This window comes from Genypterus blacodes, unplaced genomic scaffold (genome assembly GCF_046128005.1).
Source record: "Genypterus blacodes isolate CSIRO-AG114 ecotype Tasmania unplaced genomic scaffold, CSIRO-AGI_Gbla_v1 ptg000021l_1, whole genome shotgun sequence".
NCBI classification, from domain to species: domain Eukaryota; kingdom Metazoa; phylum Chordata; class Actinopteri; order Ophidiiformes; family Ophidiidae; genus Genypterus; species Genypterus blacodes.
The window spans coordinates 4,179,201-4,205,757 of record NW_027466834.1 but is presented as its reverse complement, the minus strand read 5'-3'; the positions used below and the strand labels follow the sequence as shown (position 1 = coordinate 4,205,757).

At 43.9% G+C, this 26,557-nt stretch overlaps 3 protein-coding genes across 3 annotated transcripts in view; 2 read left to right on the top strand and 1 right to left on the bottom strand.

The window, feature by feature from the left end:
• The first annotated feature begins 912 nt into the window (after nt 1-912).
• kxd1 (KxDL motif containing 1) lies at nt 913-3,295 on the top strand. Its single transcript, XM_076141813.1, has 5 exons — nt 913-1,071; nt 1,464-1,577; nt 1,749-1,901; nt 1,980-2,026; nt 2,110-3,295. Exons 2-5 carry the CDS (start codon nt 1,480-1,482, stop codon nt 2,373-2,375), a joined length of 564 nt encoding a protein of 187 aa, XP_075997928.1. The 5' UTR covers nt 913-1,071; nt 1,464-1,479; the 3' UTR covers nt 2,376-3,295.
• A 1,224-nt stretch (nt 3,296-4,519) lies between these two features.
• On the top strand, nt 4,520-8,173 carry LOC142991942 (endoplasmic reticulum-Golgi intermediate compartment protein 2-like). Its single transcript, XM_076142134.1, has 13 exons — nt 4,520-4,945; nt 5,370-5,478; nt 5,562-5,608; nt 5,692-5,759; nt 5,937-5,977; nt 6,202-6,303; nt 6,429-6,521; nt 6,672-6,727; nt 6,887-6,985; nt 7,121-7,218; nt 7,304-7,466; nt 7,680-7,759; nt 7,874-8,173. Exons 1-13 carry the CDS (start codon nt 4,840-4,842, stop codon nt 7,940-7,942), a joined length of 1,131 nt encoding a protein of 376 aa, XP_075998249.1. The 5' UTR covers nt 4,520-4,839; the 3' UTR covers nt 7,943-8,173.
• Nucleotides 8,174-8,179: 6 nt separating this feature from the next.
• Nucleotides 8,180-26,557, bottom strand: part of magi2b (membrane associated guanylate kinase, WW and PDZ domain containing 2b) — a 61,404-nt gene continuing 43,026 nt past the window's right edge. Inside the window, exons 10-22 of the mRNA XM_076142133.1 lie at nt 24,144-24,673; nt 23,375-23,540; nt 17,958-17,989; nt 17,065-17,257; nt 16,858-16,949; nt 16,296-16,488; nt 15,651-15,941; nt 15,017-15,202; nt 14,552-14,849; nt 13,632-13,851; nt 13,372-13,515; nt 12,548-12,686; nt 8,180-11,576 (exon numbers count right to left, since the gene is read on the bottom strand). Coding sequence (XP_075998248.1) covers nt 10,873-11,576; nt 12,548-12,686; nt 13,372-13,515; nt 13,632-13,851; nt 14,552-14,849; nt 15,017-15,202; nt 15,651-15,941; nt 16,296-16,488; nt 16,858-16,949; nt 17,065-17,257; nt 17,958-17,989; nt 23,375-23,540; nt 24,144-24,673 — 3,188 coding nt within the window. The 3' untranslated portion in view covers nt 8,180-10,872. The remainder of the gene's footprint in view (nt 11,577-12,547; nt 12,687-13,371; nt 13,516-13,631; nt 13,852-14,551; nt 14,850-15,016; nt 15,203-15,650; nt 15,942-16,295; nt 16,489-16,857; nt 16,950-17,064; nt 17,258-17,957; nt 17,990-23,374; nt 23,541-24,143; nt 24,674-26,557) is intronic.

The window sequence follows — 26,557 nt, the reverse complement described above, 5'->3', positions numbered from 1 at the left end:
CTGTCAACAATCTGGTCAAATTTTGAATGATTAACTCAATCTCATTAACAATACATGACAGCGACATTTGGAGATTTGTTATGTCTGATTAATAGTATTTGATCATCACAGGCAATGTACTTATAAAATAATGTCCATGATACATTGGCAGAAGTTACAGTCAATTGTTCATTTGAATGTTTTCTACTTATTTAGTCCACAGTAGGTTTCATGGTCTAACAAACCAAAGTGATTGAAAATTATAATTAAATGCTGCACATGTGAACTGAATCATAAATAGCTACACACACATGCTACTATTTCATTCACCCAGTAGATGGCAGACTGTAAATGGGAATTATGGATTATGGAACGGTTAAAACAATAGATTAGAAACTTTTGTTAACCATTACAATTTGGATAGTTCATTTTTCTAACAAGGTTTGTTATCAGATAGTATACCAGTGGTAGTACCAGTAGGTTTTTGTAACCTTGTTCATTTCTCTACTTAAGTCTAGAGGCATTTCTGGTAAAATAAATAAGTCATCAGTGATCTCATTGTCCACATGTAGCTAATACAGGTTGGAAGATTTCAACTTCAAGGTTATAAGCTACACTGGAGCCACAAATGCGAGAAAAGCAATAAAAGAAAATACAAATATGCTGCCTTATTTTCTGTGTTATTATTATTATTATCATTATTATTATTATTATTATTATTATTAGTAGTAGTAGTAGTAGTAGTAGTATTGGTATTATTATTAGTATTAGTATTAGTATTAGTACTATAAATACATATGAAATATATAACAAATATTTCATATTAATGTGTGTGTGCTGCTACGTTTTTGTTTCACGGGTTTTGAAATATTGTATGACGTAATTAAGTGACTCTTACAGAAAGAAAGAACCACGCAGAGTCGGAAATGAAAGTCACGTGACATGAAGGTTCTATCCAGACACGGAAGTGTCTTGTTTTTGTTTCACAGCCGTTAAATGTCTATTTGCATTTACGCTTCAAATGTAGTTTTATATTTGTTTATTTAAACAGCAAGAGGGCGACGTAAGCAACGGCAGTAAAAGCGGTAGTAGGTAAGATTTCAATCATTTGAGCTTGCAAGCTTAAGCGATGATAACCGTTTCGCTCAGCCTGTTAGCTTTATTGACACAGAATAAGATCATCAATTGTCATAGTCAGTTAATAACGGACATGTATGGATGTTTAGATGTGTATATATAAGATATTACACCTCTTCTGACGAGTATTACTATGATTTTTAACCAGGTTTACGTTTAGTATTTGCGTTGTTTTGTGAATTTGTATTGATGCGCTCACAAGAGTGACCTTTGAATGAACGTGTATCAGTGTGTGTGTGTCCATGTCTGTGTTATCATGCCTATTTATTTTACTGTCAAGGTTTCCCCGCTGTAGGCCTTTGTGAATTTAAGATCTAAAATACCTAATCAGAGGTTTGTATTTGCAGCTTCTTCGTCTTCATCATGGTGGAGCCCACAGCCTCTGGTGTGTTCTGTAACAGGATGCTGAGCATGGTCAACTCTGAGGATGTGAACGCCATCATACAGGCTCAGAGACACATGTGAGTGATGCTACTGCTTCTACAACCGCTGGGCTGTTCGTATGTCAGTTCCCCTGCAGATGAAAGTGACGCTAACATGTGGATCTTGTAAATCTGACCCCTAATAATTCACATTCTTTGCTATTTTGAAATAAATATTATTGTTCTTCATCTGAATGAATGTTTCACCAGGCTGGACCGCTTTGAGAAAACCAATGAAATGCTAATCAACTTTAACGGGCTGTCTAATGTGCGACTGCAGCAGATGAACGAACGCTTCCTGTTACACACACGCACGCTTGTGGAAATGAAGAAAGATCTGGACAGCATCTTCAGAAGGATCAGGTCAGTCACAAATCCAAAACAAGTGCAAACACTCACACACTCATACACTCTCTGATTCTGAATCTCACTGTCCTCCAGAACACTAAAGGGAAAGGTTGCTAAGCAGTACCCCGAAGCTTTCAGCAGTGAGTAAGGTATTTCTTCACATTCCTGATTCTCCTTGTCTAAATATGGGAAAATTGACAGTGCAATCTGTCTTTTCTGACAGATATTCACGAGTCACCCATCCTGGAGGACGACGATGATGAATTTGACCCAGTTCCCCCTGGTGTCGCCAACACAGCCCCGACAACTATGACAGCTACTTCAGAGCAGAGCACAGAGTCTTGTGACACGAGTCCAGGTGTGGGCTCACCCAGTGTGAGTCGAGGCTCCGAAGACCTCTCTCAAGAACCACCTGACACGCCCACATCCGACGTCCCTGAGACAGCTGTCCTGCAAGATGAGGGCCCTGACTCTGAACCTGCAGAATAGAGTGGACAGTCTATGAGACACCAGCTTCATCCTTAACTGTTGTATTTGGTTTGAGTCCGTTTGGCCTCTGTAATGTTTGCAAAATGTTTCGGTCATTAATCTGCAGATACAGCGTTTGCGTTGATTGTGTGAAACGGAACTGTTTACATGGATGATGGATAGTTGGTGGCATGCTTATTTGTCCGATTTCTGCCCAGCACTAAAACCAATGCAGATAAAACTTGAAGTTGTTTTTAGCAAATATAGCACTGACAGTGAACTCAGGTAAATGTCCTCACTTATGTGTTTATATGATGTCATTTTAGTTTGTATGTCAGCTTGAACTGATACACACTCCTCACTGATGGGATCTGTTATAATGGTAGATGCTTGAGGTACTGAAGCTGAGAGCTGATAAATGGGATACAGTACTGATTGGTGTTATAAAGCGATTGGAGCTTGGACCTCCTTCATCACAGAGAGGCCACAGTGATCAGCAGACATGTTTGATACGAGACTGGAGGCTTGTGTGAAGAAAGATGGCCCCTCAATCACAGTGACATCCTGCTGCTTTCAGTTTTAGTTTAGGTGAAATGAGAGTTTTATGTGTATTATTTCTAAAATGTTTCACAGCTCAGTAAATTGTTTCAGCTGAACAGACAGAAACAAACCATGAAGGTCTATAGATCACTGCAGAGTCGTGCAGAAAGTGAAACATTTAGCACCCACTGTGGCTTGACTGGGATATGGGCCCAGTTTGTGATTTGCAGCCGTCAGGCCCACTATGAAATTCATGTAGTTCGAAAGGAATATCTAGAATTCTATAAAAAATGTCATTGTGATGTTTTAGTTATGAGGTACATTTGCTCTTTTTGCTGAAGCTAATGTAATAATTGTGAGTGTCTTGATTAAAATGTGGTTGCGTAACTATCTGAAAAGCATCTCTGATAATTGGTGTAAGATTAAATCAGATGAGTTTTACAGGAAGGGTGAGTGAGGACAAATTAAATGAATTATTCTGATAATTGAAATCTATACAAAATGAAGGACAGAAATTCAACACATTTCTCACACACACACACACACACACAAACACAGGCCGGGGAGGGGTAGAGGCCAACTGGCTCATTCTCTTCACACTGACTTGTTCATGGTTAATGTGAAAGCCAGCCTGACAGGGATCTGCTGTCTCAAGCTCATGGTGCAGCTTTTTGCTGACAGTAAGAAATAAAAAATAAAACTGCTAATCGAGTATTTATGTAAAATACAAAGGCATTGACAAGCACCCTAATCAAATGTCAGACCCATGTATTGGCAAGTTTGCATGCGTGTGTGTTATGTCACTGATGATGGGTGGTGGGGTTGCTATGGTGGCTTATAGTCACGTCAACTGTGACATCACTCAGGATCACATCATGAGAGGTGCAAGGTAGGCTCTGTTGATGTCTCCCACTACTATTATATGGAAATGCAAATAGATAAAACTGCTAGATATATGTAAATGAAATGAAAAACATCATATGCAAATGAACAATGAAGCCCTGAACAATGTGCAGGCAAATCTGGAGGTGATTATAGGAATGGTGGCCATTGCAACTCCACACAAACAAACAGACACATGCACACACACACTCCAAATCATAGCTGTATATAACAGCTAGCATAACTAAAGAACATGTTGCACATTAGGTAATTCTTACCTGATCTTTGTGGAGATTCATTCGTTAGGCTCATCTCTGATGCTTTGCATTGCAGCTTGCCAACAGTGATGGTTGCGTGTTCGTCAGCATGATGCAAATGGTTTATCTTTGTAAAGGAGTGGGTCCTGTTTCTCACTTTAGAGATGTTCTCCAATGTGTTTACAAAATAGTTTGTTCAGGGGTTGCTAGGGTGGTTTATGTTCAGATCAACTGTGACATCATTCATGATGTCATTAAAGGGGACCAGGGTGGTTCCATTCATGTTTACCACGCTAAAGCAAATAAACACTGTCATATCATACCATATCATATATCATATATCATATATCATATATCATATATCATATATCATATCACAAGAAGTCACACCAGTATTTGATATGTGTTATCATGTTGTAGGAACAGCTAGCTGCCGACAGGGGGCGCTACCTAGAAATAGACGCACAGTTGTCGTTTCGCCATGGGGTTAAAGGGCAACATACGTAGTCCACAACAGAGTTATCTGACACTTCATGTCTGGGATTCCTGATGTTTAACACTGGAAAGGACTCGGTCAATGGTGGATGTTTTCATTTCTACGTGTTTATTGCCACCATCTTCATAGTGAACTTAGCCTAGCAGGCCAACACTTAGCTCCGGCTGCTTTAATGTCAACGTCAGCACAGAGGAGAAAGGCAAACACGGAGCTGTTAGCTGTTAGTTCACCCGGCATGCTTTGCTAACACACACTCACACACACACAGACACTTTATGAAGAGTCACGTCGCCGCTGTGCTGCTCCCAAAATGAGGAGACTGAGTAAGAAGAAAGCTCTGAGTCTGGTGAAGGAGCTGGATGCTTTCCCCAAAGTTCCTGAGAGCTACGTGGAGGCCACAGCCAGCGGAGGGACAGGTACATACACACACACACACACACACACACACACACAATATCAGCAAGTCACTTGTCAACTTCGTACACCCGGATGTGCAAACTATCAAAGCAGAAAGTACTTGGACAAATGTTAAAAACTATAACAACACCATTGTCCATCTTGGCTCGGACATTCTATGGGTGAAGTTTAGTCTATAGATAAATAGAAATGGAGTCTAACAAGGAGATGGGTGTGTACACTTGTCCAACCAGTTCTCTCAACCAGTATTGTCTAATGCCTGATTTAAGGTTGTGTGACTACTAAAGTGTGTGTGTGCGTGTGTGTGTGTAGGTATAAGTATAGGTCTCTCTCTACTCTAACCTCCTTTCTGCTGTTAAATATTGTCTTAAACATTGTCCGAGTGTCATTCTGCATCAGCTCATGTTGTGCCTCTCTCTCCAGTGTCTCTGCTAGCCTTCACTATCATGGCTGTTCTTGCCTTCTTCGAGTTCTTTGTGTACAAAAGCACATACATGAAGTATGAATATGAGGTGGACAAAGATTTCAGCAGGTAAAAGCTTTATGACTGGCATGTGATGATCCTTATATTCTGTCTCTTGCTATGTCTAACTATGTCTAACTCTTTGCTCACAGCAAATTGAGGATAAATGTTGATATCACCGTGGCAATGAAGTGCCAAAGTAAGTACCAAACTAGATCTTATTCATGCCTGTGCTCCAGATTTGAGTCAATACTTATGAGTTGTTTTTGTGGATGAATGCAGATGTTGGTGCAGATGTCCTAGACCTGGCTGAGACCATGGTTTCTTCTGATGGATTAGAATATGAACCAGTGAGTATGAACAACAGCAATATATTCACCTTATACTAAAGATAAAGGAGCAAAGGTGTGTCGCTCCAACCATTATTAACCTAACCAGACTAAATTGTGCTTTGTCTTAAAATTGTGTTCTGTTTAATCATCTGTAATACAGAATACTCATTTTCCTTTTGTTATGTCACATTCTAGGTAAACTTCGAGCTCTCGCCGCAGCAGAGATTATGGCACATGTAAGACGAGTTACTCACTTGCATAACATTCAGTTCTGTAACATCTCAGCTGTTTGGTTTGGGTCGTTCCCCCAAAGGGTCACGTTGACATTTAAAACGTTCCTCTGTGATTGATATGCAGCAGGCAGTGGCACACTGTGTGTATCCATTCAGTTGGTCGTTGTCTCTTTTATTGTCTGTCTTTCTTGGCTTTTAACCGTTGCTCTGCTGTCCCTCACTGTCAGGACTCTCCTCCACATCCAGGAGCGTCTGAGAGAGGAGCACTCCCTCCAGGAAGTTATCTTTAAGAGTGCAATTAAAGAAGTGCCTACTGCACCTCATCCCAGGTAGAGGGCGCCAAAGATGAACTCTTCTCTATTTGAAGTGGGATAGTTATATGCAACAGTGTAAAATACGGTCTGCTTGACGTGATGATGACATAATGTTTTTCTCTCCTATCATTGTGTTGCAGTGAGGAAATTCCAGCTCCTCCCAATGCCTGCAGGATACACGGACATCTCTATGTCAACAAAGTGGCAGGAAATTTCCACATCACTGTTGGCAAGTATGTGTCCATTTAGATTAAAAAAAGCTATTTACTGGCACTGTTGTGATAATTTACAATGGCGCCATGTTGGCTGTTTTATTCTAAATCATTGTATTGTTAGATACCAATATCAAGAGGCTGACCTTTCACCTTTTCATCCCTACACAGGTCCATCCCTCATCCCAGAGGCCACGCCCATCTAGCTGCCCTTGTTAGTCATGACAGTGAGTTTATTACATTTTTGATAAAGACTGCGTACACACATCTTCACGGTGTGTGATGGTGGTGACCTGGTGTCCATGTCCACACGGCTTCCTGTGCTCGTGGCCTCTGTGTGTGAGTGTGTTTGAAAGTTTCAGTACTGTCGTGTCTTTGTACTGCAGCTTATAACTTCTCTCACCGGATTGACCAATTGTCCTTCGGAGAGGAGATCTCTGGGCTCATCAGCCCTCTGGATGGCACGGAGAAAATCTCTGCTAATTGTAAGTGTGTTATTAAATAGTGGATGCAAATGTTGATGGCTTGTAGTTGATATGCAGTAGTTAGTTGGAACAAATTCCTTCAGAATGTAAACATTTTCATCCTGTGCCTCAATGGATTGTGTTGCTTCTCTACAGCTAACCACATGTTTCAGTACTTCATCACTATCGTGCCCACCAAACTGAACACCTACAGGGTGTCTGCAGAAACACACCAGTACTCAGTCAAAGAGCGGGTAGGTGCAAATTAGTTTGGGTAAGTTTATACTTTGATCATTGAATGCGTTGCTATGGGTGTGTAACCCTCTTGTTGTCGGGCAGGACCGGGTGATAAACCACGCCATAGGCAGTCATGGCGTCTCAGGGATCTTTATGAAGTATGACATCAGCGCCCTCATGGTGAAAGTCACGGAGCAGCACATGCCTCTGTGGCAGTTTCTGGTCCGACTCTGTGGAATCATTGGAGGCATTTTCTCAACCACAGGTCTACAACTCCCTCTCTCTCTCTCTCTTACACACTTTACGCACACTTTTCTCATTAGCAGACAATAATGTAACACTCCATATGTTATTTTTGGATGCTTATGAGCAAGATAACATGAATAGTCACAGATACAGACATGCAGTTTCATTCTTTCTGTCCTCTGTCAGTATCTTGGCCCATGGACGCTAACTTAATGCTTCTCTCCACATACAGGCATGCTTCACGGTATGGTCGGCTTCTTGGTCGATGTGCTTTGCTGTCGTTTCCGAATAGGAATTTACAGACAACAGAAGGTAAACCAGCCCTGAGAGTACTTTTGCAATGGTTTTAACTGCTCAGCTGTTAAAAATATTGTGTTTTCCCGTTTAAAACACTGTAACTCATAATGTCCTCCTCCCGTTCCTCAGGAGGCCCCACTGATCACGCAGGACGACCAGAAAGATCCACTTTATACAGACAATTCCACTCTATCATGAGTCTCTACAGCTCAGGCGGCATACTGGCAGCTCTCTCTCTTGGCCGGACACACTTGGCAATGTTGAGAGGCTGGAATAATGTTTACATGTCGTTTCTATAAAAATGTAAATGATTTTATGATTTTTTAATTGTCATTGTTGATAGTGAGACAACGGGCATATCATGGACACTCGGCTGTATCGTCCACAAACGGACACAATGATATGAATGAATGAAACTCTTTTCCCAAATGTGCCTGTGTGTGTCTGACTGAATCTCACTTTCATTGTTTTTGCATGGGGAAACAAAGCTACTCATTTCTCTGAAAAATAAGAAAAACATCTCTATAGAAAACTTCTTACACCATGTCAAGAGTTTATTTGACAGTATTTCAGAATATCTTTCAGTAAACAAGTTTTTTGTTTTTTAGCAAAATGTAATATTTCAGTACTGTCGCATTTCATAAAAATAGTTTGTTCACGTCTTTGAAACTACAGTATCAATAATACAGTAAACCATATTTGTAGGAATACAGCTGTACAAGGTGAATAATACACAATTAACACTACACAGTTATACTTGTTCTCAATGGGGATTCATGAACGTGCCATCCGTCAAACTCCAATAGAACTTTTTTTTTTTCTGTATACAAAATCACTCAAGCAGGCAGAGGATGGACAGCCTGGATAGAGACCGGCGGGCTGGATGACGGCTTCCCTTTACCTTTTCTGAACTTTGACATTTGTACATACATTTAACACATTTTTACAGCCTAATGATGCGTTCTCACACTCCTTGTTAACTAGTTTATCACAACATCCTCTGTTACAGAAAGCAGTTTTCCCAGTTATCAGGTTAACGTTATCGAGTTCAGGTCCCGTTCTGGGTTCAGCTCTGCAACGTGATCCGGATAAATGAAAGTGACTCTGCTCTGTGAAGGAGGCCTCAGATCAGACCCCGTTTTACTTTTTACATCACTGTGGGTCAAGATCAGTCAGCAGGTTCACTGTCCTACTTAAAACAATTTACCAGTATAACGGTTACGACTCCAGCTCGGAGGTGCTGCTGCTGCTGCATTTAGTCAAATTGTCGATGCATTGTGATGAATTTTTTAAAAACCTCATCTAGTCCTCCATTACTCAAAGAGTCTCCGAGAACAAGATCGGTGATGTATTTTTAATGAGCGCAAACATTCTATGGAGATAAATCACAGCTACTAAAATGGAGAAATGTGGGAGGAGTGACTTCATCTCTGTCTGGGTTAAATAGCAGCATGCCTCGACTTTACCAGTGACAGAACGTGGCGACTCGGTGGTGGTGGTGGCATCTTTGCATTTTGGTTTTCGCAGATACTACAATCTAAAAATACTGGGTTCAGATTCTGCAAGCATTGGCACCGCGTGCAACAATGCGACGTGAATGTATTTTCTCCCAACACAGAATGGACAAATAAAGCTGAAATAGACTCGTCTGACACAGGAGAGACCACAGCCCATAATACCTCTGTCCACAGGTTGACTCTACCAGAAGAGGATGTAATGCTACAGGCTACACATTTGATCCCCTTTGTAACAATCGGGGACGAGGGCAATCATTGACATTGACAGGCTATACAGCTGAGAGTGCATTAGGATTAACTGTATACTGTATATATACTGCAGCTGGGTGTTTAGTCCAAACAGACGCAGGCTCCAAGACCCAACGGTTTGCTGATATGTGTGCAGGGCCACGGATATCTGTTTTGCATTCAGTTCCCAAAACGAACAAAAAAGAAAAACCATCGATCACAACGTTGCAGCTCTGCATTAGTTTGAGTAAGGCACTCCGCCCCACCTCATTCTCCCATCGGCCTCCTCTTCCCCTCACCGATGCCCCTCTCCCACAGTGATGTGGTACACTTAGCACAGTAAAAGGCATAGAAATGGGAAATACAGACTCCACAAATGTCTCTTTTGCGCATTAAATGAATACGACACAGCACAGAGTTCTGCACAATGATTGCATGACTGTTTTGTGATCAGGTTATGTACACACACACCTTTAAGCAGGATTATGAGTTCTTACTAAGCCAACTGTTTGCAGTCACTCAAATGTTCAGTCTGATGGAAAAAAAGACATTGTTTCACGTGAGTATCAAATGATTAGCTCCTCTTTTGTTACCTCTAGAGGACGTTTGAGTCCCGGGTAATGTCATGGTGGTTTCTTTCCATGCAGAGGACCACTGCCTCCCTCAGTGGTCTGGAGTTTGGTGACTTCACAGTCTTTGATATGTAGTTATAGACGAGGCCATGACATTTTAAAACACTGTCCTGTTGTTTTTTCCTTTTCTTCACAATGTATCTAACTACAACACTGCCTCAAAAAACACCAAAAGGTATGTTTTTGAGATTACCAAATGTACATATTTTTCACATCTTTACATTTACAGTATATGATATATTGGTAGGCATGTGAGATCTAACATATATCTTATTAACCAAGCCGTCCCTTGGGCCATGAAGTCTCAGTGTCACTTCCCCTGTCTGAAGTTTAGCCTCGTCCTTTCGTACAGAAAAATAGAGCAGAATTCAACGTTTATATCTTTCTCCCGTGAGGAACCGAGGCTGCGTTGCACTAATCAAAAGTAACTTTGCCCGGACATCTTTGCTCCATTTGTGATCAGAAGAAAAGATTTTACTGAAGCTCTGGAATATCTGGGTTTGGAGTCTCCATTCAGATTTTGACTGTATCATACAATAGCTGTGAAAGTTCCTCGGTTTAAGGTGGTGGGTGTAAAAATCATCTTTTAAAAACAAATGAGACATAAGACATGAGTTCAGAAGTAGATGAAGAAGAAAACTGGGCAGAAAGAATATTAAGAGAGTGAGAACGATGCAGTTCTCAAACATCTGAAGGTGATTTGATTGAGGAGACAGACGGTCTGATCCGGTCCAAACCAGCTAGATCCATTCTACCTGCTTACTGTGGACGTCCAGGACCTCAGGGTGCCAGGCAGTTTATCGGACCCAGGGACGTTCCAGGGCCCAGGGGAGGCGGCTGCACTCCGAGCAATAGGATCTTCCATGGTCTTAGAGGGGCAGCAGAGCCCACTGTGGCCACTGGCCCTCTCTTCCTCTCTGGGGAGCAAACCTCTGGACACCAGCCTCTCCTGGAGGCTTACACGCCCATCTCCACGCTCCCCAGTGCCTAGGGAGCCTCCATTCAAATTCACACTCACATAAGCATCCCAGGGCCACACAGTAGTCATTGCTTGTGTGTGTAGGCCCTTCTGCTCACAGCAGGGGGAGCAAGTCTCCCTCTGCCTCTCTCTTCTTTCAGCAGGCTTTCCTAGGACAGCTTTGGGAGGCAAAGCCCGACACTGTCTGTCTCCTTGTCCACAGTCCACCTCTCCAGACCCCTGAGGGATTCCCTGCCCCCTGATGATGCACTTCTGCTGGGTGGACCTGCCACCTGTAGCCCCTTTAATGGAGCTGTGGTCTGGCAGCTGTGGAGCTTTGTCTGCCATGCAAACTGTGGCCTCTAGGGGAAGCTGATGAGGGGAGTCTTGGGCTGAGGCTGGATGGGATGAGAGCAATGGATTAGGGTGGTGATCGAGGGTCACTTCCTGCAGGGCAGAGTGGGCTGTAGGAAGGGAATCCCAGGGGCCGGCACAGTCTGGGGGAGGAGAAGACGCAGTGAGACAGAGTGAAAGCACAGCGTCACACACCAACATGCACATGCCTGCCGAAAAAATAAAACTGAGAAGGAAGGCTGTACACAATTCACCACATCCTCCTATCACATCATGCGAAGTTGCACGCATGTGTGTTAGCACCACACACTTGATCAGGCCGTCTTGTCACACAGACTCCTCACTGGTTTACACAAAAATAAGGTTCTGTTTTGTGAGACAGGATTCTAAAAAACAAAAACATACTGTTGTGTTTTGCAGGTGTGTGACAGACTGACGTTGAGTGGAATGGATTCCAAACAATCTACTTCACAGCCCACTTCACCATGATACAATTTCACTTGGAGTTTCGCTTCAAACACAATCGCTCTCTTACTATATCACACATACGCATCCACACGTACGGCTGCCATTTTCCCATGCATCAACTGGTGACCGTGCACACACAAGCGCATGCACAGACTACAGATACAGATTAATTAGTATGGAGAGAGAGAGACGTGCAGTTGTTCACAAACCGTGTCTTTAGAGTGGCCCATTAGGAAGAAATAGGGGGAACTTAGAGTGTCACCTTTCATGCACATGGAGAGGTTGGGAGGAACCATTCCTATGGGAAGGCAAGTAAAAGCCTATACCAATCATTAGATTTAAAGCAGTGAGGTTAAACATATGAAGGTTAGCGCATTATGCTACACTTTGCTCACAATGTTTTTGCAAACTAATACAAGTTTAATGTTAGATGACAGAATAGATGACAGTGGAACAAACGCAGAAAGACATGAATAATTCAGTAATTGTTACTATGGTTAAGAAACCATTGTGTAGAACCATAAACAGGATAGAAACCCCAGGCCTAATCTCTATTAAGGTCATAAAAGCTGAGAGAAGGTAAGTAAGGCGAGCGAGTGAAAAACGAGGGATGTTTCCAGCCTTGGGTTCGTGCCAGTGAACGCACCATATTCTGGCACCTGCCCGGTGCCTCTCTTTAGCAGCAGCCTGACCCGTCGGCCCCCTGCCTTGATGAGTTCAATGGCGCGGGCGTGAGTCATGTCCCGAGTGCTGTCTCCGTTAATCTCTATGATCTGATCTCCTACCTGCGGGAAACACGGAGAGGAAAGGGAGGGGTTACCGTCGGCCCCGTCACAGGAAGTTGACTTTTCTAAACAAACGCAGGCAATCAACTGGTGGCTCCTGAGAGGCTTCACGGGGCCTCCTGGGGACTAAGTGCCACTAAGTACCTTGTTAAAGTGCAGGGATTAGGCAGTCAGTGTGTTATCATGCTCTTTACTCACTTACACATTCCTCCTTATTTAACCTCTATGTTACTGCCACCCCCGATCAAGAAGATGGACGGTCAGAGTGTGAAATGAAGGTTTGCATCGATAAAAGTGTGACAGAAAAACAAACAAAGCAGAACGATGCTTCAAAAGAAAAAGAATTCTGCATTTCACAGCGTCTTTAAATCCACTCACAGGTTTGGTGTTTTCATGACAATATCATTTATGCATAATAATGTCATCCAATTTAAATTCAATTTCATCAGTGGCTCAAGAAATGAAAAAAATTTCGTCAACAAAAGCAATTTAGAGAAGGAGCACTAGTGCATTAGTGAAGATTGTTGTTACGCTGTACTAATTTATTAGTTGATTGGTGGGTTCTTTGCTAAATTTGGGATGGATATTAAGACAAATGCTGATGCGTTTACGTGACTGGATCCAATTAGTCTCATGTCTCTAACACAACAGAACTGTTTATTCAATCTGAACCGCGTCCTCTCACCCTCATTCTTCCATTACGTATAGCAGGTCCATCCTCAGCCAGGCGCAACACAAACAGGTCCATCTTATACTCTCGGCCCCCGCGAATACTGAAGCCAAACCCCTTTGCGCTTTTCTCCAGCTCCACTGTGAAGTAGTCGAAATCCTGCAGACAAGACGGCCACGAACCAAGAACACACGCATGTTACAAACAGCTTGTGTGCAGTGCGGCGACATGAATGTGGACTTAATCCTCGATACACGCAGGTATCTTTTTAGCACCTGCGGTCTGAAGTCTGCAGGGAGCCCCAGAGGAAACTGAGCAGCTGCAGGATGCTGTCTGAAGTCCAGGAGACCGGGCGGGTGTCTGTAGTCCAGCGTTGGGGGCTGTCGATAATCAGTCACAGGTGGGTGACGGTAGTCTACCGGAGGTTGCCGGTAGTCGGTGAACGGTGGATGGCGGAAGTCAGGTTTAACATCCTGTCTAGCCTTCACCTCTGACCTGTGGGTCCAAAGGAAGCGACAAAGTCAGAGGAGAGGATCGTCCCACGCCAGAGAGAGAGGGGACATGTAGGACAGAGGTGTCCTCGGAGTGTTTAATGTCTTAGAGAGACCAGATAGACGTATAGATTTATTCATAGATAAATTGTTTCAACTTCATTTGTCCTGTGAGAAAAGGGATTTGAATGGATTAAAGGGAGGGTATGCATAGACATCAATGGGAGAGCTTCTCTCAATGGGCCCTCATCATCAATCATTTTGTATTTTATTTGTACGTTTTGCTTACCTGAAGGCAAACAAACACAATCATTTTCTTATTGTGTGCCTGAGTGAGTGTTTGAGTCAATTGGTGATTCACATCAGGAAACAGCCCAGAAACCCTATAAAAGGCAAGACATTTACAGCTGTGTGCACAATAGGGACTAGCGGTAGAGAATAGATGGATCATAACGTTGTTTGTTTTACATGACATTCATTCACAAGATATAATGTGAACACTGGACAGCTCAGATCTGTTTGTTTTAAAACTCCAGGCCTTTTGAGTCTCCAGTCACAGTTTGTCATTGAGAACCTGTGTTTGCAGGCAGACGACGCCCCGCCTTCATCTACACACACCGTTTGATATCAAACACCACACACAGCAGAAACCACACAGAGACCTCCCGCTGAGTCCAGGCGCAAACACCCCCCGTCTCTGTTACCTGCCGTCGTGGAGGTAGAGCTGTGGAGGGAGGCCGGGGTGCTGTGTGACCGGGCTGTGCTGACTTCCAGGCGGTGGCTGAGGCTGCGATGCCGCCGGTGCAGGCGGGCCGGCGGCTGTTTGGCTTGTCTGAGCTGGTGTCTGGCCGGGCTGGGCGGGCGGTTGGCCCGTCTGGGTGGACGTCTGGCCGGGCTGAGTGCCTCCTTGGCCGGGCTGCGCTACAGGGCTGGGCTGGGTCTGCGGGCTGTGTTTCTGGGTCATGGGACTCTGCTTCTCTGAGCTTGGGCCAGAATGGGAACCTGCATAGAGGGAGTAACAACAAACTGACAAATAAGGCAAAAGATGCCACAATTACTCACAAAATCCTCTTTAATCTCTTGTCTTTTACAGATATGAGCACAACAAAAACACACCATTGTGACTATGTGAACAGTATCATGCAATAAATACACACACACGTGCTTACCTTCATCTGGTATGATGTGCAGTGTGACTATTAGCCCAGCGTCCTTGATGAGCTTGACAATGTCGGCGTGTGGCATGCTGATGATGGACTGTCCGTTCACAGCCAGGATCCGATCTCCCACCTTCAGTTTCCCACATCGGTCTGCAGGGCTGCCCTCAATTATACGGCCGATTTTATGAGGCACAGCTGGACACAGAAATAACAAGGCGTCATGACGGACAGACAGCCGGGAGACAGGAAGGTACGACAGATTCACTTGCTGTCAGATTCACTTTCTGTGAACACTTTTACCATAAATGAAGACAAACTCTGCACATTTGCACATGTGTGGTTGTACTAAGCAGAGAGTCCCTGCGGAGCTCTTCAGCATAAACCTAAACATCCTGAGCTAATATTTGAAATGATGCAGACTGTATACCACACATGTGGAGTCAGCATACAGACATTCCTCAGTGTATGCTGAGACCCAGAGGGAATGCCAAGAATTTCAGCTTTACATCATCAGAAATGTCTGTGAATAATCTGCCAGTGCTGCAGCTGGTGTGTATCCGTCACACAGAATCTGTACAATGTAAACTAAAGCCATGACGGTAGAATGTTCTCCAAACAGAAGCTGCTTCATTCTGCGACTCACTGATGACGGCTGCGTTCTCTGGTCTGTTCAGGGAGCTGATGATGACGAAGCCGAAGCCTTCGTTCTCCTTGCGGTGAATGACCACGTCGCTGGTGGGCAAAGCCGATACCTCTGGAGGAGAAGCCACGACGGGAATGGTGGTGGGAATGTTGGCGGCTGCAGCAGCTGCAGCAGCTGCGGCGGCGGCGATGGCGATGGCGGCGGCGGGGCCCGAGGCCACGTCACTGCGAGGGGAGCTGTGTTGTGTGGACACGGAGCCCGGGCTGCGTCCATTCACAGGACACGGCTCACCTGCGAGAACAGAGTCAAAAGAAGAAGAAGATGAACGATGATGAAGATGAACAAAGTGATGAATTATGATCTATATCCACCAGTAAAAGAGTTGACAACATAAGATAATTTGTCATTTGACACACAGGCTATATTTAAAAGAGATATTCAGAGACATGAGCTGCTGTGGCTGCTGCAGTGCTCACATCAGACAAATGCAGACTAGACCAACAGCACGTATGTTGCTATGGTTTCCAAAGAGAAGACGTGCTGGCGAGTATCACGTGCCGACGCTCCGCATGTGTTGTTTATCTAAGCAGTACATTTTCCACCCTTGGCCAAGCTTGAGAGGAAGTAAAAACATGAAGTTCTCACCGGGCATTTGCACTCTTCTTCTCACAGTCAAGCTGACTTGACCGTTTCGAGCGGCGGCGTGCATCAAATCTATTACGTATTTGTGTGGTTTCCCAGCAACCACATTCTTATCCACAGAAATGAGCTCATCTCCAGGTCGAAGTCGGCCGTCGCGCTCAGCGGGGGTGTTCTCTATTATAGCGCCAATAACAATCTGTTCAAAGACAATCAATATTAGCAGCATAGACGAAGGTGAGGAGGAGGATGAAATCAGGGCAGAGTTGTTTGTGCCGAGGTGTTATTTCCATGTCATTGTCATTGAAGTCATCAAGGCATTCTATCAGTATGGGAGGTACTGTGCAGTTAGTGTGAGGCATGATTGTGTAAATCTGTGTGTGTGTGTGTGCGTGTGTGTGTGTGTGTGTGTCTGAGGCTGTGTAGATTAAGCGTGTGAATTTGGAAGAGGATGAAGAATGTAAAATGGGATATGGTGCATGTCAGACGAGGTTGGCGTGTGTGAGGTTAAGTATGTGTGTGGTCCAGCCCGTCCCATACGAGCCTTGTCACGGGCGTCCGGACTCACAGCCTGCACGGCCTCGTCTCCCCCAAGGATGCGGAAGCCGAACCCAGTCTTCTCCCTCAGAAGGTGCACCTCCACCTCCTCGTACTCTGGGCCTGGGATGCACAGGAGCGAGCGGGAATGAGCCAAGACAGACAGACAGACAGGCAGACAGGTAGACAGACAGAATATCGTCAACATGACGACCGAGCATGCAGGATTCGCACTCACGCCGGCTCTCGTAGATCGCCCTGGACTTCTCGTAGAGGTCGTAGGGGTCAGGCTTGTTGAGGTCAAAGCCCTCTGTGGAGTCGGGTACAGAGGTGCGGTGCTGAGGCTGGTTGGGGAAGGGTGTGCCAGGCGGCAAGACCAGGCTTGACAGGTTGGTCTGGGGGCTTCCGTGGGGGTCCCACTGGTCCGGCAACTACAGGGACAACAGCAACAGCTTCACATCACACCTGACACACATCTGACTGTGGCATGGATGTTACTACATTAAATACTCTGCTGTTAATGATATAACTGTGACCCAATCAAATCAAGACTTCATGTGTATCATTAAGTAAGAGAAAATGTTATTATCTCTGCACAGAAATCATCAAACGGAAGTCAGAAACGGCGCAAAAATACAAAGGAATCTGTGCAATGGACTGAAGTTGATTGCCAAAGTGAAACAATGCGTCTTCCACAAAGTACAGCAGTTATATTTGGTTAATGTTTTGACTTGCTAATGCAATTATGCGATTAAGAAAATATTTACATGGCCGGGAGGAGAAAGGATAATGAATATAAATCAATTTTCACAGTTTCAAACGGAGTGAAATGAGATTTGTCATGTGGTAATATTCAGCCTGAGCCAGTGTATGAGAGCTAATATTACCAGCAACAACAGCTGTAGACCAAAGTGTCAAATCTAAAAGAGCCGACGCAAGCTGCTGCTGCTGTTGTTGCTGCCGAGATGTGAAGTGTGATGCGATGTGATGAGCTCACCACGCGACAACACGAGAGAGAGCCGACGCTCAGATCGAGTCGTTATTTCAAATCTACAAGGTACTTTTAAATGCACACAAAGACAAGCACGGCGTCGTGAATGAGCAGGAGTATGAATGAGTGGGTGACTGTACCTGTTTGGAGGTCTTCCATGGAGAGATGTGACCTGGAAGAGGAAGAATAATCACAATTTATAAACACTAAAGAGACGTATAGATCAACTCCGATGTGAAACAACAAAACACTGATTATTACACATTACACAGACAGGCCTTGGCAGTAACAGCACCTATCTGCAAAGGGAGCATAATAAATGAAGAACGACTGTTTAAGAAAAACAGCAGTTTGCTTGTATCATATTTCTCTGTTTTGGCTTTTGTTTGTGCAACTTTCTCCTAAATGAGTCTGGTTGTTGCATTTGTTTTCAGCATAATTACATCATTAGCTGTAGGCACATAGGGCGCGCACAGACACACACACACACACACACACACACACACACACACACACACACACACACACCCTCTAAGATATCTCTTTTTTTTAATCTGCATGTAAGAGGGAGGGGGAGGGATTTTACATGGCAACAACAATCAGGCCCCGTGTGACTCCATTGAATCAAAGGAACATTTATGCTGCCGAGGCCCAAATACATACATTTAGATATAAAAGGGATAACACGCTATGGCTGCCTGGTATAAAGAGCCGGCCCATATCTTTACATGTGGATACAAACATACGTACTCATCAAACATAATCAACCCCTGCAGCATTCCCGGCGAATCCTTAAACAGCCCATGGACGGTGGAGAAAAAGTCTTTGAAGCATCCTGACAGAATTAATTAATATTCTGTTTCAGTTCAGAGACTTTTCTGAAAAATGTCAGAGAGCACGGGGAAGAACTCTTCTTCTGCTATCTCGCTTCTTTTATAGATATGAGAGATGGAGGCCAAAACGTTTGTAGCCGTGGAACTTTCTTTTATAAAAATAACAGTGAAATGATAGGAAAATGAAAGAGGGAAGACAAAATGAGAATTGAAATTCATTTCTGCGACTCATTACACTTCGTCCTTGCCGTTTCCACCAGCAACTCTCTGTCATTTGTCCAATTAAATCGCCATTGCTACCTTTTTACCCTCTTTCCAATTTCCAGATGTCCTTCCTGTGGATGTGAAGATGGACAACGACACGGACCAGAAATGAAAGAAACGTTCCTGCATTCTGACACTGTTTGTCCTCAGCACAGAGATCCACATACACACGCGCACGCAAATGAGAGAGCTGTCCCTGGTGCTGAACTGAGTCGACGCAGAGGGACAGAGGGACTGGGACCGTATAGTAAAGGTATTCTCAGAGGAAGCCTTTAGGGAACGTCTTTTTCAGGAAACTTTCCTTAATGAAGAAAATGAGTATGGGCTACAAGGCAATTGTCCACTTGAATTAAACAGGATTGTCTTCCTTACAGAGGCATTTAAGCTTAATTTAAATTCTTATACAATTCAAAAGTATATGTGCTATGAATGAGGCGCCAGTCTATGCATGCTAATGAATTACAATTGAATGACTGGAGAGGCTTCACGTGGCCTCTTTTACGACTCAGTGGGCAGGAGTCTGGCAGGCCGGCCTCACAGACGAGCCTGCTGAGCTCTGGATGGCCTTCAGATCAGCCTGATTGGCTTCTGCAGCCTGACACACTTTCCCTCACAGGCATTATCTGCATCCTCATTGGTGCTGCAGAATGTCTGTAGACTCAGGCTGGCACTGCTTCAAACGGGATGTCAGGGGACGGAGCTGTGAACATGACCAGAGCTCAGAGGAACTCTGGCAGAATGCCCATGCTAGGGCAGAGCCGTCAGACAGAGAGATAAAAACACACACACACACACACACACACACACACACACACACACACACACACAGCAGAGACCAGATACCCTGTCTGTGTTATGAAAAGCACTGATGCTCTCACTCACACATCTGAAATCATGCATTCAGAGTAAATTGCATCGCTGCTGTGCCTATGAGTCCCACATCTGTGAACACAAACACATCCATGACGCTAAACACGTCTGAGTCATTCTAAAGGACCTTGTCCGTCTTTCACCCTGTAGAGAGGCGAGAGAGAGAGAGGGAGAGGCAGAGGATTTGGTAGTGACTGAAGCTGATGGGCCCCGTGGGGCCATTGTCATGAGTTGTTCGATAGAGAATGGAAATGCTCGTGGCTGGTGGGGTTAAAGGAAGAAGAGACGGCAGCTCTGGGGCAGGGAAAGACATTTGTCACACAGGTACAAAATTTAGTAGGCTGTCCATGGTAAGCTGTGTGTGTGTGTGTGTGTGTGTGTGTCTGCGTGCTCATCTATATGTAAGCGTGAATCACCACTATACACAAACATGTGTAGTGTAATAACCATTTGCCTCCTTTTAAAATGGCACAGTGGACAATGAAGAACAAGCTTTTATAAAGCCTGGCCACCAGGTGGCAGATGCTGGCTCTCCATGGTCATGAGACCAAGACCGCATTAGTTCGGGGCTGCTTACAGACTGTACAACACACACACACACACACACACACACACACACACACACACACACACACACAGAGGGTAATTGTGTATTTATTCTTGCTATTAAACTTTTGGTGATTAAGTATGAAAACACGCAGTACAAAATCAATATCCTTAAACCAGGTAGCTACATGTCAATAAATCTCCAATAATAGTCAATAGTGTAATCATGAGACGACAGCACTGGCATAAAATAAGCAAAGCCCCTGGGGCGGCAGTTACAGTCTGAAGTATCAGATGATAGAGAGCTCATTTGTTTGATTGCTTTTCAAGTTTGCAGTAAAAATCCTTGTCACTCTTCAATTAATTAAACCTGAGATGCACATGAGACTGATTGTTTTCATCCCGAATTAAACACAAGTCCTGAAAGAGGAACAATGCAAAGTCAAACGAGCTCTTCTGGCAAACAAAATCAACTTATGAATGTTGACACTTTGAATGCTCAGGTTAACAGATTTTCACTCAGCTAAAATGTATGTAGGCAGTTAGCAGTGCTGTAAATCCCTGGAGGGTTGTGTGTGTGTGTGTGTGTGTGTGTGTGTGTGTGTGTGTGTGTCAGTGGTGCAGGCAGCCCCAGGTAATTATCAAGTCAAATGTTGACCCTGTGACCAGAACAGCTTTTAGAGAATCAGTGCAAAGGCACATGTCAAACAAATAAAGCTTTCACTGTGCAATTTAATTTTCCTCGCAGGCGTCCAGTCTTGCAGGAAATGGAAGAGTGAAATGGCCACTCTCTCCCCGTCCCTCTGGCAATATAGCAAGATTCACCACTTCAGACTTCCCACGCTCGAAATTTTCTCCTATTAAAGCTATTTTAGAAATCTTCATTTCATTTATTTTCTCAGAGCAGCAAGGACATGTGGTCGTAATTCTTTTGATTCAAGCGCAAAGAAAAATGTTGAGCATATGCTGAGTATCAAACATGGCGCAGAGCTTGGCAGAGGCCTCACAGCATGTCGGAGACACTCTGGACCCTGGAATCTTTGTCTCAATTCAGCTGTGGCTGAAAGTGTTGAGACCCTTACAGTAAGAACCCAAAGGGGGTATCAACAATTGTGTCCAGGCCATTTCCATTTTCAAGTGTCAGTTCTATCAAATATGGGACACAGAATAGTGGATTTCGACTTATTTCAGAGAAAGTTTGAAGAACAAAAACTTCTACAAGGATTAACTTGCTTTTGGATGTCAGGTGATTGTAGACAGACAGACAGACAGACAACAGACACACACACACATGTTTTTACACTGACACAAAACAGTGGAGAGACTGACGAAGGACAGAGCCACACGGACTGGTGGGTGGTTTGTCACAGATTGGCAGTGGTTTGTTGTTGTCTTTTAATTCATTTTTGGATGTTTTCATTGAGATGACAGCAGTGTTAACAGTTCTTGTATTTCTGTTGCATTTGCTTCTGATGTAACATGAATGTTCCTGAAGACAAAGGCTTCATTTCAAAATGGAGACTGGGCTTGTAGTCTCTAATGCAATGGGGGGGGGGGGGGGCGTGCAGTTTCACAAGAATGAGTTTAATGAAGTTACACAATGAACAAGATAGGTGTGGTTAAATGATAATTATAATGTGCTGATGTGTAAAAGTAGTCTTTGTAGATTAAATAAAATTCCAGGTTCTTTGGAAATAATTACATTAAAGTTCATTTGAGACTTTTTATGCTGCTATTTCAAATGGGCACTCAAACAGGTTAAACAGGTTGACGATCCTTGTATTAGAATACATGGTATATACTGTATATATTTGTATAGTTGAGTGTTATCATTGCTGAGTGTTCACAGCAGCATTGTGTCAGCTTATTTGCCAGCTTGAGGCCTCTGCAGTCTTTAGTGGATCTTTTTTGTCCAAAGCACATTACGCAAAAATAACTGGATATATTTTGTAGTTGAGTGGCCCCAGTGGGAATTAAACTGCTTCTCCATCGCAGATTTAGTGCCGCGCAGCCCACCAGGCTACACAGGACCTATTGATAAGAACAAACACCTCGCACCTCCACTCACAACGCCCGTTTTCCTCCATCTCACTAAACCTGCATTTCCTGTCCATGTCAGTGAAACATCAGTGACAAAAAACTGTTGGTGATGAAGCCAAAATGTGTAAAATGAGTATATGATGTGACACACACACACGCACACACACACTTACTGTACCATCTGCTTACACACTCTGTTACATGAACATTCTCCTGTATATTCTCCGCACATATGCTGCCTCTATCATAATGCAGTGAACACACACCACACTACACTACATAACACAACATTTTCTGTAAATTGATATCACCTTTACTTATATATTAACAAACCACTTAACACATTCTCCTTTATTCCTTTGAATTCATTATTGCTACATTAATATGATTTCTTTATTACCCATGTTTCAGTGTTTAATCTTCCAGTTGTTATCAGCTACTGTTGTTCTAAGACATAATATAATGGTAGCCATTAGGAATGAGTTAATATTCCTGAAGTAAAATCTTATCTCCAGACTTGAATAGATTCCAAATAAATGGCCACTGCGGCTTTCATCTGCAGAGCAATCTGTGTAAACTGATCCTAATCAATTCTTCACACTTTCAGGCATAAAGATAGGAGCGCATTTCTAAATGAATCAGATATCAGCTTATATCTGACCAGCTTGCTCTTGCTCGCTCCTCTTTATTTCTCAAACAGCATCTTGTCTGCACCTTACTGCATTGTAATCATTTTTGCAATTTACTGCTTGCTTAAGTCATCTGCAGACTCTCTCGCCAGGTATTGAAGAGTGCAAGCAAATGACATGAACGTGACTTACAACCCAAACCAAATACTACTTCTTGAACACAAAACTGTATAAAAGTTGTTGTTGAAATTTATTCTGTACAAAAAACAGAGGGAGGCGAGCAGATTTGTAAGAAGAAGCAGACAGGCATGGACTGATAAAGCAAACACACAAATAGGAAACAAAAAAAACAAAGTAGAGATTGGACCGTCTGACCTGTTCCCCTCTGTATGACCAGCGTGGCCTCAGCTCCTACGGGACACTCTTTCAGCATCTCCACCACGCGACCGTGTCCGGCTCCTGCCACCGGCTGCTGATTGACCTCCAGGATCAGGTCTCCTTCTATCAGCCCCGATGCTCCCTGTGTCCCCGGCTCCAGGACCTGAACCACAGGAACACAACACAACCGCCGACTCACACACTGGACTTGCTTCACCCTAATGCTGCCTCACTTCTCCAATATGGCTCTAACATTCTACAATTTCTGCAAGAAATGGAACTTCCGGAAAATATTGGAAGCTGAAGATAAGACTGTCTGATGTTTTACTTTGTGGATACAACAAGGATGTGAAATTCTTTCCCACACTTTAACTTATCTTGTCTTTATTAATCTATTCCTTCGCGTCAGCATTTAGGCACGCAGACTGATATTTCACACTTATTCATTACCATGTTAGGAGAGTCTACATAGGCTGATCTCGCTTTCTTCTTATCTCATTCCTCATCTGGAAATCCATACGTGCGTTGGCTGTATTCGACTTATCGTGACCTGCCGTTTCAACTACCTCATCTTTAATTTATACATCAGCTGAGTTTAGCTGACGACTAAGCTTTCACTCTTGAAAGAACACATTTACTTCCTACAGTCCATAAAACCTGAGGCAGAGCAGGAGCCTTTCATCTCTTCAGTGTGTGGATTATGATTAGAGCTTTCTGTTCCCTGTCTACTGTGTGACTACTGTATAGATGATCCACCATACATCACCTGTTTAACACGCTGCCCAGTCGGACTGTCGGCTATGGTGAACCCAAATCCTTCAGACCCTTTCACCATAGTAACTGTCAGCAGCTCTGCTCCTTGTGCTGTTGCCCCAGCAACCGCTGCAGTCCCAGAGGAAGCCATGGACACGTTGTCGTCATGAGGTGTGAGTGGGGGTCCGGAGCCAGGGGTGGTGGGTGGCAGGGAGGAGCCGTCCAGGTGAGTGTCCCCAGGATGGGAGGCGCCGGCTTGGGCCAAAGCCTGAGGAGGCAGCTGGGAACTCAGCGACAGATACTCCAGGTAGGGGTCGTAGCTGGTGCGGCCGTTGACCACAAGGGGGCGATGCTCCAGGCCGATGGGTGTGAGGGAGGCGCTGGCTGCGGCATTGGGGTCCTCGGGGTCAAAGGGCAGAGGGTAGCCCCGACAGAGAACAAGGGTCACGCTCTGACCGATCGGTACAGACTGGAACAGCTTGACCACATCGGCATGTGTGGTGCCCAAGACGCAGATGTCATTAATGTACACGATGACATCGCCTGAAGAGGAAGGACGAAACAAGACAGTGAAGGTAAAGCAGGTTATTTTCACTGAATAAAAGATGTATGTATGCCGACAAACACCAATTGAACACAAGTGGAAACATTGTGTTACATATACTACATGGACCTCAAATACAGAAAATCACAACATCTGTGATGTATGTATTATGTCCAGTACCCTTTTATTATATTACTATAATTAATATAAAGCTTTTGAGATACAGGCAGGAAGAACACACACTTGAAAAACGCTACGTGTCTGTTATGAACCATTACATATTTTAAAAAACAATATGTACTGCAAATGTCTATCATCCATGTTAAAGAAAACCTGAATAAATAAATAATAATATAAAGAAAGTAACATCTCAGCCCAGCAACATAAGCAACACAGTGGAATCATGTTTATATGCACCTAACAAAGTCCATGATTTTAGATCCTTCTTTGCTTGTTTGATAAACTTTATCTGTAGTTACACATAAACTTTGGAAAGGTAGACATTTAAAAGTCAAATATGCATTAAAAACCCGAAAGAAAACAAATAAACCCTCTAATCTCCTACCAATGAAAATGTGGATAAAAGCTCCACAGCGCTGCAAAGTTTGGTGTAAGTTGGCATTTGCAGTGACCGCACAGCCATATGGTCTGGATGGTTTATGCAAAAACATACTGTGCAACAAAAATACATCTTGTCACTGTGTGTTGTTGTCAAATCTCAGCGAGAACAGAACATGTTGCACTAAAACAGACGCACAGCTCAGGCACAAAGGGATGTAATATCAGTTCACTGGCACTGCAGGCAATCTACAAGTGTGTGTGTGTGTGTGTGTGTGTGTGATGTCAGAGCCTTGGTGTGTGTCTGCGGAACAGCACAACCATCTGGTGCACACGGCCGTCCACAGGGACAGCAGATCATGGAAATATGGGAAACTCAAATGGAGGCTCGCAAATCGCACCTATTGAGAGTGAGTCGCACATATGCCATTGATTCAGAACATTTAGCTAAATCCTTCTAACTATGAATCCAACACACACACACACACACACACACACACACACACACACACACACACACTCTGCTGATGATAAAGGTTGATTTGGTTTGACATTTGTCGTCAGTATCAATGTTTTCTCATTTCCTCACTTCAATCTTTGATATATTTCTAGTCACAACATCGTCTCTGCCTACGTGAGGTGAGGCAACTTCCCAAATGCAACGTGACTTACTGCGTCTCATTTGCTGCAGTCTGAATGTGCAGAAATGTATGGATTTTAGCTTTTAAGTCACAGCATATTGACAAATGCAGCTGCCTCAAATCCTTTACTTCACACTTCTGGAGGCACTATTGGTCACATGAGGATGTGCATTGCATACATGTGTGTGTGCATAAACACACACGTACACAAATGCACAATCCCTGACAGCAATACCACACAGCTCAAATAGGCCAGCTAATCTCAGCTAGCAAGCTTCTGTGTGTGCCTGTGCACAGTGTGAATACATGAGTGTGAACCTGCGTGTGTGTGTGTGTGTGTGTGTGTGTGTGTGTGTGTGTGTGCGCACGCGAGTGTGTTTAGGTGCATACATGTGTGTGCAAGTGGCTCAGGCAATGTCACAGAGCTGCAAAGAGCAAGCTGGAGAGAGAAATCAGGAGCTGACAGACCAGGATGGAGGGATGGAGAGAGAGAGAAACTAGAGAGGTAGAAGGAGAAAGAGGATGAAAATATACTGGGGCTGAAAGCAGAGGAGACGTGTCAGATGACACGGTTAGATACAGAGGCAGAAGAAAGGGTGAGCGAGTGAGACAAAGAGAGAGACGGAGATACAATACAATGAGATACGTTCCAGATAAGAGAGAAACTGATAGGCAGAGGGTGGG

Bases quoted from the DNA above. Each gene is read 5' to 3' on its own strand.
- kxd1 (XM_076141813.1), top strand. From the start codon at position 1,480: ATGGTGGAGCCCACAGCCTCTGGTGTGTTCTGTAACAGGATGCTGAGC. The intron at 1,902-1,979 runs GTCAGTCACAAA...ACTGTCCTCCAG, and splicing joins AGCATCTTCAGAAGGATCAG to AACACTAAAGGGAAAGGTTG. The intron at 2,027-2,109 runs GTGAGTAAGGTA...CTTTTCTGACAG, and splicing joins GTACCCCGAAGCTTTCAGCA to ATATTCACGAGTCACCCATC.
- LOC142991942 (XM_076142134.1), top strand. From the start codon at position 4,840: ATGAGGAGACTGAGTAAGAAGAAAGCTCTGAGTCTGGTGAAGGAGCTG. The intron at 5,609-5,691 runs GTAAGTACCAAA...GGATGAATGCAG, and splicing joins CGTGGCAATGAAGTGCCAAA to ATGTTGGTGCAGATGTCCTA. The intron at 7,219-7,303 runs GTAGGTGCAAAT...GTTGTCGGGCAG, and splicing joins AGTACTCAGTCAAAGAGCGG to GACCGGGTGATAAACCACGC.